At 37.0% G+C, this 16,087-nt stretch overlaps 1 protein-coding gene across 1 annotated transcript in view; it reads right to left on the bottom strand.

Moving 5' to 3' along the window:
- Positions 1-16,069, bottom strand: part of CENPP (centromere protein P) — a 246,755-nt gene extending 230,686 nt beyond the window's left edge. Inside the window, exons 1-4 of the mRNA XM_079109453.1 lie at positions 15,895-16,069; positions 11,228-11,409; positions 8,031-8,119; positions 1,636-1,724 (exon numbers count right to left, since the gene is read on the bottom strand). Coding sequence (XP_078965579.1) covers positions 1,636-1,724; positions 8,031-8,119; positions 11,228-11,409; positions 15,895-16,001 — 467 coding nt within the window. The 5' untranslated portion in view covers positions 16,002-16,069. The remainder of the gene's footprint in view (positions 1-1,635; positions 1,725-8,030; positions 8,120-11,227; positions 11,410-15,894) is intronic.
- Positions 16,070-16,087: the final 18 nt, after the last annotated feature.

Here is a 16,087-nt window from a genome sequence, read left to right as displayed (position 1 = left end):
CACATGCCAGGCAAGTGTTCTACCGCTAAGCTACATCGCCAGCTCTTTTTTTTTTTTTAAATTTCAATGCAGGGTCTCACCAAGTTTCCCATGCTAACCTCAAACTTGTGATCTTCCTGCCTCTGCAAAAAAAAGTGGGATTACAGGCCATGTGCAACCTCGTCTGGCTCATACTATTATCTTATACATGCGATGTTCAGCATTTGATGTGAAGCAGACTGTGATAAGGGATAAACAGGGTAGAGATAAGAGTCAATGAAACAATGACTAAGAATTTTCCAAAAACTAAAAATATCAATTCTCAGTCTGAAAACTACAAGTCTAATAACAGAAAACTAAAAGTAAATTCGTCTTTAAGAATACAGTACTTAAAAACAATCAAGTGAAAGGAAGACCAGTAGAGAAAGGAGAATGAGGGAAGGGGCAAAGGGAGGACATTAACTGAAACTGAATTCCATGAATGCACAAATTTGCTGAGATGAACCCAACTATGTATACCTACCATGCTCTAAGAAAGAAAAGAATACAGGGGTTGTGGATATAGCTCAGTTGGTAGAGTGTTTGCCTCGCATGCACAAGGTCCTGGGTTTAATCCCCAGCACCACAAAAAATTTAAAAAAAAAAAAAAAAAGAATACAGTATTTAACACCTGCAATCCTAAGAACTCAAGATGCTGAGGCAAGAGGATCACAAGTTCAAGGCCAGCCTGGAACATAAGCAAGACCTTGCCTCAAAAAATAAAAAGGGCTGAGGGTTTAGTTGAGTGGCACAGCATCCCTAGGTTCAATCCCTAGTACCACAAAAAAACAAAAAAGAGTATACTATTTAAATTGCATAATAGTGTGACAAAAAAGAAACTCCAAAAAAGGAGAAGCAACTTATTCAATATCATATACAAGGTCTGGACTAAAGTCCAGGTCTTCTGACCTATGTTCAGCACTTTTTCTAAAATACCAGTCACACTCCCCAAAATGAGAACACAGTTTAGGAGAATTACCCTAAAGTCTGAAGTCAAATATTTATTAAGACCATAACATGCCTATTACTACAGGGTGACAGATAGCCTACTATTCTTCCTTTTATAATCTGCAAAAAGCAGATGTTACTTTTAAAGGATGATCTGGAATAAAAGGTCATGTGAGCACTACATGACACAACACATTCCTGGTATTCCTCCTACCCATCTGTCTAGGATCTCTCAGTTAGTTAAGGCCTATTCATTTTTCAGATGTCAACTCAAGCTTCAGGAAATCACTCTATGTTTTCCCTGACGAGTCAAATTCCTGGTATACTTCAACAGTCTACATTGCTCTCTTTCTAACATGACACATAGCCATAATTTCACATTTATTTCTACAATTATTTAGTTAATATCTAACATCTTATGGTTGTTAATTCCATGAGAATCAAGAATTATGTCCATTTTTGTTCATATTTTAAATTTAATGCCCAGCATAGAGAACATACAATAAATACATACTAAATAGAGATTCATAGAGTTAATACGTGTTTAAGTACAAGACAACAGTAATGGTGTTATGCTTTTAGAGAAGATATATTTACTAAGAAAAGGGTAAGTTTAAAACTGTAGAGTGAAAATAGCCCATAAAATAATAAATTGATAAAATAGCTTACCTAGACACAAATTCACTTAATTCTAAATATTCTGTGGGTTCCATTATTATGTTGAGGTCAGTAATGACAGAAGATAAATTCTCTTTAGTCTAAAATAAAGATAAAAAGTTCACATATATCATTCATCCATTTTCATATTAAAATACTTTTATGTTATGCAAAATGAAATATCATCCAGTAATAGGAAAGCGAAATCAAGAAATGATACTAGAAGTATTGGTTATTCAATAAAGGAATAAAATCGGGTCCTACTCCATACAAAAACTAAAATAAACCCCAAATGAATTACTTCCTTAAATCAAACATTAAAATCACAAAATACCAGGAAGAAATATAAACATTTAACCAATTACTGTCAAGAAAAACTCCTAAGCAAATAGGAAAAAAATAACAAATACGATTATATAAAAACTTAAAATGTCTAAAAATGACCTTAGAATAAAAAAGAAGCATGAAACTGAGGAAAATATTAACTATAAACAGGACAAAGAGAGAAAACTGAAAAGAAAAAGGCACAGGACATGAACTAAAGTTCAGTGGTGAAAAACAATTCACCTATAAAAAAAGTTTGACCTCAACAGTAAGATAAATGTAAATTAAAACAAACCTATCAGCAAAGACTAAAAATATTACTGCTGGTAAATACACACTCAAAGTTGGCAGTGGGAATATAAATTGGTATAATCCTTCTGGAAATCATTTTGACAATGAATAACCTGAAATATTCATTTTCTCTGTCCCATTAATTTAAATTCTAAGAGTCTATACTATAGTAATAATGAAGAAAGAATTACGAACAAAGATATTCCTAATGATGCTACTTATCACAAAAGTCAGAAACAATTCTATAACTAATGATGAAAATTGCTAAATAAACTTATTTTGATCTGCAAACTCAAGTAAATTTTTCCATTTTCTTATTAGTTTCCTTTCTCTTCATGGCATTATTTTGCCCTGATTTTAGATTTTAGGTTACTTTGTCCAATATGGCAATGAAAGAATACTGTACCATCCTTGTGCTTTGATGTGTGCACCTCCTATTTGTTATTTATGGATGTAAATCTAGAAATGTCTGCTATTTCCTAAAACTAGAGTGAGTTTTAGGAAACTGACATGTCTCCTTATATTTTGAGCTGTTAGAGAATGGATATTGATGATATCTAATCTTCGTATAGTTTTTCATCTGCTTGAGGGTACAGAGGGAATTGCTGGGAGCAGCTGCCTGTGGCATCTATCACTATATCTAATAAAAAAAAAAATTCCTGAGGCTTTCTTATCCCCCATTTAAAAAAAAATTAACAATTGTGCAAAAGATCTGCAAAGACATTTTCCCAAAGATGATACTCAAGTGGCCTATAAGCACAGGAAGATGTTCAACATCATTAGTCATCATCTACTAGTGCCATTTGACATAGTAATTCCACTCATATATAAAGCCAGGAAACATGTTCACAAAAAAACTTATACATGAGTGTTTATAGCAGCATGATTCATAACCAAAAAATGAAACTAACCATTTCTACCAACTGAAGGAATGGATAAACAAAGTGTGGTATATCCACACAAAGGAATATTATTCAACCAAAAAAGGGGTACTCACACATGCTGCAACATGAATGAACCTTCAAAACATGCTAAATGAAAGAAGTCAGACACAACCATTTATGTGAAATGTCCAAAAGGCAATCCATAGAGAAAAAATAGATTATCAACTGCATAGGCTGAAAGAATACAGGAGGATTTAAGGATGATAGTTAAAGAATATGGGGCTTCTTTTTGAGCAGACGAAAATGTCCTAAAATTAATTGTGGGAAGAGTTGAACAACCCTAGGTATACTAAAAACTACTGAATTGTACACTTTAAATGAGCAAGATATATGATATGAAATTACATCTTAGTAGAGCTGTTACCAGAAAAATAAAAATAAAAGGAAGCAAGAAAGAAATCTCCGAGGCATGTCTTAGTTCAAGCATGTGGGGTGCATGTTAGATTTTGGTCTTTCATCCATTAGGACAAGAAGTCACCCTGTCAACACAAAGTCTGGGATTTACTGGCCCTCTTCTGTTTTCCTCCTTTGGTTGCAGATTCTGTTCAATCACTGGAAAGCGAACTTCAAAATATTGTTTCTCCATCTTTTTCCCACCTGTGGTACTAATGCCAACCAGGTTGCTTCTCCCCAGTTGGTAAACAAGGGCCAAGACCTCATAAACATACTGATCTCAAAGCAGCTACATGAATCTCAGCAGCTTGTTTTTTTCCTTCCATGTTCTTTTCTACTTGTTTTTCTACCATTTAATTTAGGTTCACAATTCTCATTCTTTTTCACAACTTAAGAATTGTGGGTAGAGATCTTAAAGAAAATCCCTCATAAACTTCACAAAAAGCCTCAAAAACTTCTCAAAAAGCACCTTGTATTAATATTTCAGTGTTTGGGTTCAAAATATCATAACAAGAAGCAATTTTCTTTAGAGCCTATGATAATGAGATTATATTCTCTTCACTTAAAAAATGTCCCTTTTAAAATCATTTTGTTCATTTCATTGGGTTTCAGGGAGACAAGTTATGCACACATACATAATGTGCCACTTTTTGTACAAACTACTAAACATCTCACTTATTATAAGCATGGACAATGAAAGGCACGTTAATTCTCAGTCTTTCAACTCCTCACAAAAATTATAGCACTGATAACACCAGACAATAAATCTAAGGACGAGAGTTCTATGTTCCAACTACATTTGACGATCATAGATGTGCCAACAGACAATCCATACTCTGCATAGATTTCCCTATAAAGGGGGTTGACCTAGAAAATCTATGAGGTCACTTTTGGTTCTAACACATAATATTTATATGCTTTTAGGTTTTTATTTGAATATTGTATTAAGACTTCTATTCTGGAAAAACATTTATAATCTTTTTAATGTTCTGATAGCTAAACATCTCCCTCTAGAGGAAAGTTTGATTTTAGAAAATGTGAACACAAAGTTGTGGTCTTTACCTTCTTTTAGAAAAATATGCCAGTAAAAATTTTACCAGTAAAAATATGCTCAATATGTAAAATGGCAAAATCGTTTTATAAGGCAAGTCAACACTATTATTAGAAATTGCATGTACATTTTCTTTGAGCAATTCTACTAGAGATATATTTCTAAAGAGTATACTTACATAAATCGGCCTAGCATATGATAGTATTTACCACTAAATAGTAAAAACTTAAAGAAAAATTCTTTGGCACAACGGAACACACCTATAACCCCAGCTTCTTGAGAGGCTGAGACAAAGTATTGCAAGTTCAAGGGCCACCTAGACAACTTAGTGAGACTCTGTCCCAAAATAAGGATGTAGCTCAGTGGAGGAGCACCCGTGGGTTCAATCCCCAGTACCACCAAAAAAAGAAAAAAAAAAATCTCATCACCACATTACATTAGAACTCTGAACAATAAACAAAGTCTTTTGTTCCTTTCTTTTCAAAACAAGCACTCTCGGTGACTCCTATACAACTAATCCCTAAAGCCCTGCTGATTACACAGCTGTCTGCAATTGCACCCAACACCTTACCAGTCAAATCTTCAAGAAGAATCATAAAATTAAAAAGGCTCAGAGAGAAATGAGTGCTGTTAATATAGCCAGGGAGACCACGCTTTTTGCTATTAGTAAAAATAAAGCAGTCCCAAAACCCCTGCATACTTTAAAATGTGAACAATGACAATTCGTGTTTTTTTAAGAGATTCATCAATTTCTGTGTTTTGTCTTTCAAACAGTATCAATATTTCATCTCAGATTCTTCCCCCTGCATTCTTTAAAGAATACAGGACAGAAACTGCTAGTTGTCCCCAAAACTTATTTTTCTTTCTTATCCCAACTTTTCTCAGGCTTAATGTGACCAAAATACACAATTTAAAGAACGTGAAATTAAGCAGGGTGCACTAGTGCGCACCTGAATTCCAACAACTCAGGAAGCTGAAGACAGGAGGATTTCAAGTTTGAGGCCAGCCTCAACAACTTATGGAGACCCTTAGCAATTAAATGAAACCGTGTCTCAAAATAAAAAATAAAAAGGGTTGGGGATTTAGCTCAGTTGTAGAGTGCTCCTGGGTTTGTAAAATCAAACAACCCCTAAAATAAAAACGAAGTTAAAATATTACAGTCTATGTCAACTCTTAGGCCATAGCCCTCCTAACGAGCACACCAACAAATTCTTGGCCACTACCTATCTGGCAAAGTACAACCTCACAGAGCAGCTTGTTCACTTCAACTTTAGAAAACAGTCTTGCTCTCTTCAGCTGGATTTGTGGACAAGCCACCCAAGGACAAGACTAATTTTGCCCACAGTCTTTCTTCTCTCCAGATAATCCCAGAAACAACTGTGAAATAGATGGACACCTGTACCAGAAAGAGCCTGCAAGACTACCAAAGCTGCTAGAATGTCCCTGAGCTGTTCTCCTGGACAATATCTATATTAGAATACAGTAGATAACAGACAGGGAACTGGATAGCAGGTTTATAATCCCACCAATCTTCCATAGGTTCTGAGTCTAGCCCATTAATGGATACCAGCATGCAGGAGAACAACTGGTATATCACAACTCCAAGGTCAGAATCACATAAGCCACAAAGAAAGAAGATGCAATTGAGCTAGGAATGATAGTACCTGCCTATAACCATAGCTACTTAGGAGGCTGAGACAGGAGGATTCCAAATCCTAGGGCAGCCTGGCCAATTCAGTGAGCCCCTCTCTCAAAATTAAAAACAAAACAAAAACTCCAAAAGGGCTGGGGATGTAGTTCAGCTGCAGATTCTCTGCCTAAAATGTGCAAAGTCCTGGGTTCAAGTCCCAGTGCTTAGGAAAAAAAAAAAAAAAATGCAGATGGTCAGACTGTGAAACCATTGACAATGCAAAAACACTGAGGAGTCCCTGGGTCACCCAAAGGAAAGAACTGGGGTCCTAACAAGTGGTCCAACCCAACTGATACGAATCCATTTGGGTTCATGCTCTTTTTCAGCCTTCAACAGATAATCTTTGTAGTTATGCAAAACAATATCACCTTGGTGACCCTGGATAGCCCCAAGGTCTGGTGATAACTGGGAACACTGTAACTCACTGAAGGCCACTCACCATTCATGCACACAACAAGAAAAAGTTGAACTGTGTTGAATGCTGTTCTGCTTAACAAGCCTTGGGAATGACACACTTCATTTTCTTGGTCAGTTTGGCAGTAACTGAAGGGTCACACTTAGGTGAGTGCAAACTGGAAGCTCTGTGATCAACTGAGGAGCCTAGATATTCACCAGCCTGTCTTTAGCCCCCCAGACCAATGACAGCAACTGAATACTTTGATTGTGAAGAGCCAAAACTTCTAAACCCAGATACCTCGATCCTTTTCTTTGACTTAGTAAGGAGATGGCTGTCTGACACCTAAAAAGGCAGGGTCCTAAATCCCTAACTCCCAGCATATAAAATAAACAAACAAACAAACAACAACAACAAAAAACCCACAGTACAACTTGGAGCTGTTTGTGGCTAAGAACACTGACAACAAGAATGAGGAATCCTGGTACCTAACTGTGGGTACATAAAGGCAGCTTGTCCAAAGGACTTGACTATGACAATTACTTTACACCCCCTTTATTGATCTGATGAGGTAGGTAGACTGCCTGTCCTTCCTTGTTCTGTTCCTCCTCTTTGTACACATTCCCTTGAGCCCAGCTGGTAAAAACAACTGGTTGAAAATGCTTTCTGCTACCAAAGCAGTGCTGAGCCTCAGTCAGTTCTCAAACTTATGCCTGGATCCTGCTCTTGTTGGAGCCAGCCTTTCAAAGTGCCTAAGTCTGTTCTGCCTGCCCCTGGTCAGAAGGGTTATGTGTTACCTTTCTTTTTTCATTGTTTTCTAAATCTTATCAAAAGATCTCTTTCCCTGTGTTGTGTCTTAGCAATCCAGTACAATTTGCAGATCATCCGGCTGCAAGCAGTCTTCAGATGGTGGTGGTCCCAGATGACCATCTCATGAGAGGCCCTGATTCTAACTAGTTGCTCCCAAATTCCTGACCCAAGGAAGATGAGAAAGATAGTTTGTTTTTGTTTTTGTTTTTTTTCTGTTTCAATATGTTAAATGTTGGAGAAATCTGTTAAGCAGCAATAGGTAATTGATTATACATTGCTGGCCCAGGAATGCTCCTACAACCTCGGGGGCTTATACAAGGAGACCAGAAGCATCTTGCTACCTGCCCTATGATAAAGACCTGTGACCTTAGAAACAGTGATACAAATGTGCTGGAAGGGAGCCCTGGCTCATGAATGCCTCCCCATTGCAGTCACTGCTGGAGGATGGGTGTATGAATTGCTTCTGTCATAGAAGAAATATCTGTTATCACAACAGGCTCCTTAATTTACCTGAATTTCTAGAATCTGAAATTCAAGTTGAAATGTAACCATGTGGCAATTTCCTGATAATCTGTGTCTCTGTAGAACTTTCTTTATACCTGTAAATTAGAAAAACAAATATTTTACTTGACAAAAATAATTTTCATAATATACCTATCATATGTATGTGATTATCTACAATACATGTGAGCAGATGTATAAAAGTGTATATTAGTAATTGCATTAAAAAAATCTGGAAGAATGTGCACCAACTTGATTATCCTTACAAAATAGGATTATACTCTGTAGTTCTCAACTATACCAAAGGCTAAGTAAGAAACAGAAACAAAGTGGTATGACCCTAGATAAGTTTCAATCATATTTTTCATCTTTTTCAACATTATATAGTTCCTGTTTGATTGGATTCAGCTTAACATGACTGGCTATCTTGAGTCATAATCCCATAATTGCTCCTGAGTAACCCTAGTTGGTTTCTTCTGCATAGTTTCCCAATAAATTAGAGTCATATATGGAACTTTGCAACCAGACTCTGGCCCCTAGATGTGTCTGACTCTTTGACATTATCTGAAGATAAACCAGGATGAAATCACTTTTGTATAAGGCAATAAATAAACCCATCTTTCTGACTCAAATGGTGGAGGTCCAACTGGTCTTGCTGCTGCTCAAGATTACAATTCTATCATTTAAGTCCCTCAATACATTGTGCTCTGTGCAATCCTAGATCTGGCTGCTTCTCTTTCTTCCTTCTTGCAGGCAATTCTCATACACTAGGACTTAGTTATTCTGAAACACCACTGAAGATAATAAATTGAACCCATGTGTTTACTTCTTTTATCTCTCAAAACTGCACTAAAATGATAATGAAAAATGACTAAATGATTTTGATATCTAAGATGCATACATTTAAATGCACTAAATGCCCTATTGATAAGTATGCAACTCAATCACGTTTTTACATATGTGTTTACCCATGCAAACACTTCCCATATCAAGATACAGAAATTGTATACATAAGGTTCCTCCTCATGTCTTTTCCCATCCTGTTCCTTATCCCCCAAGAGTTAAGCACTATTCTAACTGTAGTCGTGTGTCTAGCTTCGCTAAAGTTAAAGTTATTTTTACAAGGGCACAATTCTACAGGAACAGAAGTTGGAGATCAGACATGAACTAGGTAGTACACTGACAAGTAGAAGTAACCTGATAGACCCAGGAAAACTGAAACCTAAGGCAGCACTCAGGCAAGCCAAGAAGCAAGTTCATTTACATAGCAGAAAACCAGAAAGTTAGTCTGAATTAGCAGTACCGAGTTACTCCAGATATAGGGTGAACTTGGGGCTCAAAGTAGAGAGATTAATCGAAGATCTGTTCAATATTTAGTTAAGAAAAACAGAATGGTACAAGTTGTCATCATTTGCCTCCTAGTGAGATGTACCAGGACAAAACATTACTTTTATAGTTTTTCTGCCAAAAATGCATAGCCTACTGAATCTCAAGAAAAAACTATCAGGGAAAAAAGAAATAAAAAAAGGACAATCTATAAGTAGACTGCAAAAATGTCAATGCCACAAAAGACAAAAAGAGCTGACCAGATTAAAGGAGACTACAGAGCTGGGTGTGATGGTGCATGCCTGTAATTCCAGTAACTAGGGAGGCTGAGACAAGAGGATAGCAAGTTTGAGGCCACCCTCAGCAACTTGGCAAAATCCTGTTTCAAAATAAAAAGGGTTGAGAATGTAGTTTAGTGATAGAACACCCAAGTTCAATCCCCAGTACTGCCAAAAAATAAAACAAAACAGACTAAAGAGACATGACAGCTAAGTGTACTATCTGATCATGAATTAGATTTGGGATTTAAAAAATAAACAGCTAAGAAAGATTCAATAGTGTTAAAATGTTAATTTTTCCTAAACTGATCTATAGATTCAGTGTAATCCAAACGAAATCCCAGCAAGTTACTCTGCGGGCAATGATAGATTCTTGTTTAAATGGAAAGGCAACGGATCCAGAATTGCCAGTACAATATTGAAAAATGAAGTAGAATTTATACTACCTAATTTTGAAACTTACTATAAAGTTACAGCACTGAGGTTATTAGTGAAAGCACAAATAGATCAATAGAACAGAACAGAGAGCCCAGAAACAGACTCGAAAATATAGTAAACTGATCCCTGACAAAGAAACAGATAATCTTTTTAACATGTGCTGGACATCCACATGCAAAAATTAAATCTAGGTCCTGACTGCGTTTCTTTCACAAACCTGGGGATTGAACTCAGGGGCACATTACCACAGAGCTACATGCATCCACAGCCCTCTTTATTTTGAGATAGGATCTCAGTTAATTGCCTAGGCTGGTCTGGTCTTGAATTTACAATCCTCCTGCTTCAGCCTCCTGAGTAGCTGGGAATACAGGTGTGCACCACTGCACATGGCATGGTCACGGCTTTCTTAGAACCTTATGCCTCGAGTTCATGTTGAGACTTTTATGCTAGTGAAAGTTTTACATGTCATTTGTCCTCATCCTCTATATTTCCTGCATTCCATCTCTTCTTTTCAAGTAATTCAGTATTTAAATTCCACACTCCATTTCTACATGTAGGTCAGAATATCCTTGCAATGAGCTACCCGAGATTCTCTCTCCTGTCCTAAAATTATTTCAGTGGAAAAGTCAGGAAGCACTTTCAAAAATGACTGTTGCTTTGGGAAATGTTATTCTTGTCCAACTAAAGTGTTTGACATCCAGTTGCAAGACTGAACTAGCTTCTTCTTACCTTTTAGTACACCTAGATCTTCAGCAGTAAGACTCTGTCGTTAGGAACAGATACCCTCTTTCTGGCAAAAGGTTCAGGTGCTGAACATTTATTTGGCCAGTTAGTAAAAGCACTGTCAATCAGGCAGCTTTCATATCAGTGAAGAATTATAAGATTCATATATTAATAGTGCTGTTCTGACAATCACTAATCACATATCACTATTACTTAACTATTAAGGTTATTTCATGATAAAGACTGTGTTCCATTCTTTAATATTTACCTTAGGCAAATTTTAAATAGTATTGGGCCCAATGGACTGCTCAAAAGACTAAACAGGTTTATCATAATTAGATTTGCAAATAGTGAATTTGCAGAAGTTTCATTCAACATTATGACAACCAATCATAATATGGTAAGTTTCACAACCACTTCTAGACTAAGAATAATGCTCACCTTCTTCTGTCATCTCAGTCTTTGCTAGGTCCTCTGTCTGCTTGGTGTAATTTCTTATATTGAAGCCAGTAAGTGTACTTAGAAATGAAAGTTCTGATTTTAAATGTCCAAGATGACTTTTTAGATCTTTTGAAGATTCCCATCTCTTAGAATCTGATTGGTGTGTTTCTTGAAATGATTTTCTAAAAAATAAATATCAGAAAGTTATTCTAACTACTAATGAATGTTTCATTTAATACCCCAATTTTCTTTAAACCATTCACATTTTTTTTCCTCTTAATTCCCATTAACACTACATAAAAGTGTTATCAAAGCTACTATGGTCATTAACACCATAATCTATAGTTTCAACCAAAAACAAAAATAACCAAGTTATACTAGAATATTTATACATAGTAGAAATACCTTTAAAATAAACTAAAACAAAAGTACTTTGCAAAATTGCAATGTCAGTTCTTGCCTGTGAATTTCCAATCTAAATATCTAATATCCAAGACATCTCATAAAAACAACTTAAATAGCTAATTCCAAAAAAAAGCAAATATCACAAAACATTTTATACTAAAAGATGTCTCAGAAAATCTAAGAACATGGCAGGCAAAGACTCCAAAGAAGAAATAGCATCATCTCTTTGAATAATACTATAATCAGACATTCTTCACTGAGGACATGAACTTTAATTTTCCTTGTAACAAAGAATGAGTTAGGGCTGGAGTTGTGGCTCAGTGGTACAGCACTTGCCTGGCATGGGCAAGGCCCTGGGTTTGGTACTCAACACCATGTATAAATAAATAAAAGATCCATTGACAAAAAAAATTTTTTTAAAGAATGAGTTAATAATTACATTAGATATTATACTTTTTGTCATTCTCTTTTTCCCTTAAACTCTCTGCTGTATTCTACGTTACTGACTTCTCCAATCTTAAAGCATCTTTTCCTTGGATTCTGGGGCATGATTATACTGACTCCCATTTATATCTTGGATCTTCTGCTTTCTCTCCTTTTTGTTACCAACATTAAAGGAAAACCCCAATACTTTTACCCCGGTTTCTTAAATATTATGTATTCTTTTCATTCCAGAAAAATACTCAATGATTAGCCTCAGCTCCTCTATGCCAGAAACTCCTAAAATACACCTTTTGCCTTATATCTTTTTCTTCCTGCATTGTAGACCTAGTGAGGTATTCTACATTTTTCCCCCTTGAATCAGTTTTTCCTCCAAATTCCCCTTGATGCATCAGGCTTCATATTTTAGAAGTTATCTTTCATTGGCCTCATCTCTGGATGTAGTGTCCTCCCTTTTGCTCCCTCACCAACCTCTACTTCCTTTACTATTTCTAATTCCCCTACATTAGTCTATGCTTTTATGGCCTTCTACCATGCCCATAGGAAACAATCTAACTCTGTATTCACATGAGAATACAGTGTTAATACAGTGTTCTGTTAAAAAAAAAAAAAAAGTTTAAATATTGTTTTATTGCTAATTTTAAATATAAATGAGCACATTTGTATCATCTGAAAGATTACCTCATCTTTCACATTCTTTTTCATGAATTGATGACAAAAAACTTCCTTTAAATATTAAAAAAAAAGTGAAAAAAGAACAGAGGCAATCTTCAAACAACTGAGTTTCTGCCAAATAAACACCAACTGTCACGGAAGGTTACAAATGAAGATATTTCCAATAGAGCAAAGTAATGAGAACCAAGCCACCACATTAAAGGATAGATAGGCAGAATTCAAAAAAGAACTTGTAGTTGTCAAAGGGGAAAAAGAGTTGAGACTTATTATTTAATGGGTATAGGTTCAGACTAGAATGATGAAAAAGTTCCAAAGATTGATAGTGGTAATGTACTACAACATGTGTTTAATGCTACTGAACAATATCCTTAAAATAAAATAGTAAACTCTATGTGTGTGTATATATATTTCTTACCATATACAGAAAAGAGAAGCTATATATTCTCATTGATAGAAACTAAAAGTATCGTTGGTTTATTTCAATTAATGGAATTAATTTGAATTTTTTTTTCTGCGGGGGAGGGGGTGTTACCAGGGATTAAACTCAGGGGCATTCCACCACTGAGCCACATCCCAGGTCTACTTTGTATTTTATTTTGAGACAGGGTCTCACTGAGTTGTTTAGCACCTCGCCATTGCTGAGCCTGGATTTGAACTCCCAATACTCCTGCCTCAACCTCCTGAGCCACTGGGATTACAAGCATGCACCAACACACCCAGCTGAATTATTTGGCTAGCTTGAATTGTATTGGTTTTGTAGCTTAATTATTTGCAAATTTCTTAGCATAAAATGCTTTTGTCAAAACTAGAGGTTCACAAGGAATTTCCTTTTAAAATGAATCTATACTTGAGTTTAAAAGTCAATGATCTACTAATTAGTGTTAGTCATTATTAGGAGTTCTGTCTAAATAAATTACATATGTTAATTCAGTCCTCACAACAACATAAAAACATGAGTACCATTTTAGCAGTGAGGGGGTTACCCAATCAAGACCATGTAAACATTAACAGCCAGAATTTTAAGGCAAGCAATTTGGCTTCAGAATGTGGACACATGGAAAAATCTGAATAATTTATTTATTTTATTTGTTCTTTTTAGTAATGGCAGTATAATGCATTTTGGAAAATTATGCATACACAGAGTATAACTTATTCTCTTATTATTAGGATCCCACTCTTATGGTTGTACATGATGCAGATTTACCCTGGTCATGTATTCAAATACAAGGCTAGCAAAGTTAGGTCTGATTAATTCTACTTTCTTTCCATTCCCCTCCCCTCTCCCATTCCTTCTTTTCCCTTTTTCTAATCCAATGGATTTATATTATTCCCCTCCCCAACCTCTTGTTTTGGGTTAGCATCCACAAATCAGAGAGAACATTTGACTTTTGGTTTTTTGGGAATGGCTTATTGCACTTAGCATGATATTCTCCAGTTCCATACATTTACCAGCAAGTGCCACTATTTCATTCTTCTTTATGGTTGAGTAATATTCCATTGTGCATATGTACATTTTTTTAATCCATTCATCAGCTGAAGGACAGATAGGTTATTCCCATAGCTTGGCTATTGTGAGGTGAACTGCTATAAACACTGATGTGGCTGCATCACTGTAGTATGCTATAACTGAATAATTTAGTTCCAATTTTTCTACTGCCAATTCATCTAACTATTTAAAATCACTTAAAAGGTAGCCTTCACACAAGTCCCAATCTTCCATCTCCACCATAGTGAGAAAAAAAAATTCCCACTAAACCTAAATACCTTGAACTGACATTTAATGTCTCCCAGAGTCTGGAACTCTTGTGACTTTTCCAGTTTGATCAATGAGGAGTTCCAGATAACATGAATAACTTACTATAGTAGTCTGGACTAATAATGACATCTTGTGGTCTGTGGAGAAATCATTCTCCCCATAGTATGATACAGTGTTTCTCAAACTTTAAAGAGTGCATGCTTATTGCAGAGCTAAGAGGAGGAAGTCTCATTAAAATGTAGGTTATGGTTCAGTAGGCGGGAATGAGGCAGAAGCTTGTAGTTCTCAGACTCCCAGGTGATACTAATGCTTCCAATCTATGGGTCACATCTGGAGTAGCAAGGATCTTTTATTTACTCTTGTGGAGGAGGATATACATACCCTGATCACCTGTTTCCTTCTTCCTTTTAACGGTAACAGCTTTCTTTACTTTCATTTCTGCTTAGAACATCATGCAGAATTCCCCCAGGTCTGAGGATGGGAAGCCTGGACCTCACCGTAGGCTAAGCAAGCACCCTACGATTGAGCTACATCCCCAGTTCAGATATTTTCCTTAGACCTCCTTCTCCTTCACATTTTCTAGCACTTTTGTCCATTTGACTCGGGGAGGAAAAAGAAAAAAGGTCGCAATTCATTCTCTCTGCACCTTATTCAAATTAGTCTTGATTTTAAAAACGAAGATGGTTTGTTTTCAAGTAGCTTGCAAGTTTGAGATGATACATAACTGATACATATTTGTTAGAGGTCTTTTTTCTTCAACCAAGAAGACTCCTAGACTTTGGAGTTCGATTTGGGGGTTGCAATTCAGCTGACACCTCCTTTCTCTAGAACGTTCCGCAAGCCAGTTCTCTGGTTCTCCTGTTCTTTAACTTTACAACCGAGTTCAGGATAGCGTCTACATCAGAGGACTGTCAGATTCTCCCGACGGCCGATATTAACTATTTTTCCTTGTATCAACTTATCTTTTTACCTAAACTATACTTCAAAGAAAAATTTATGCCGTCATCATAAACAACAAAAATAGGCGTCCTGTGGTTAGGTGACCCACGAAAACAAAGTTAGTAAACCCCAACTTGATGCTGCTGACTGCCGAAGGCAAGATCTGCTGATTAAAAGAAATAAGCAAGACTCGGAAACCTGCAAGAACACGGCTTTCTCACGGCCCTCAGCCAACCAGGGCAAGGCGCGTACCACGAAGCCACAGCGGTGCGCACAGCTCTAGGGCAGCCTCATCACAGAATCCACACGGTCCAGTCTCCGTTTGGGGATGTCCCGTGCGGCAATTCCCAGGACAGGGCCTCGGGAGTCGCAGCCCGGAGCTCTGGGTGTAGCCCCGGCCTCACTCAGAGGCAGTGCCGAGAGCCCCGGGAAGACGACAGGACCCACGTACCGGACTCTTGCCGTCCCCTCCCAGGGCGCCGGCAGCTCCTCGCACGCCCGCTGCAGAGCCGCAATCTCTGCCTCCAAGGCGCGCACCTCAGCGCGCTGGGCGTCCATGGCGCGCCGAACTCCCGAGCCGGGTCCCAGCGCCCCGCCAGCTCCCGCCCAAGCGCCTCGCCGGAGCTTCAAGCCGCGCGCGCTCC

This window comes from Sciurus vulgaris (assembly GCF_902686455.1).
Source record: "Sciurus vulgaris genome assembly, chromosome: 13".
NCBI classification, from domain to species: domain Eukaryota; kingdom Metazoa; phylum Chordata; class Mammalia; order Rodentia; family Sciuridae; genus Sciurus; species Sciurus vulgaris.
This window is presented reverse-complemented; position numbering and strand designations above follow the sequence as displayed.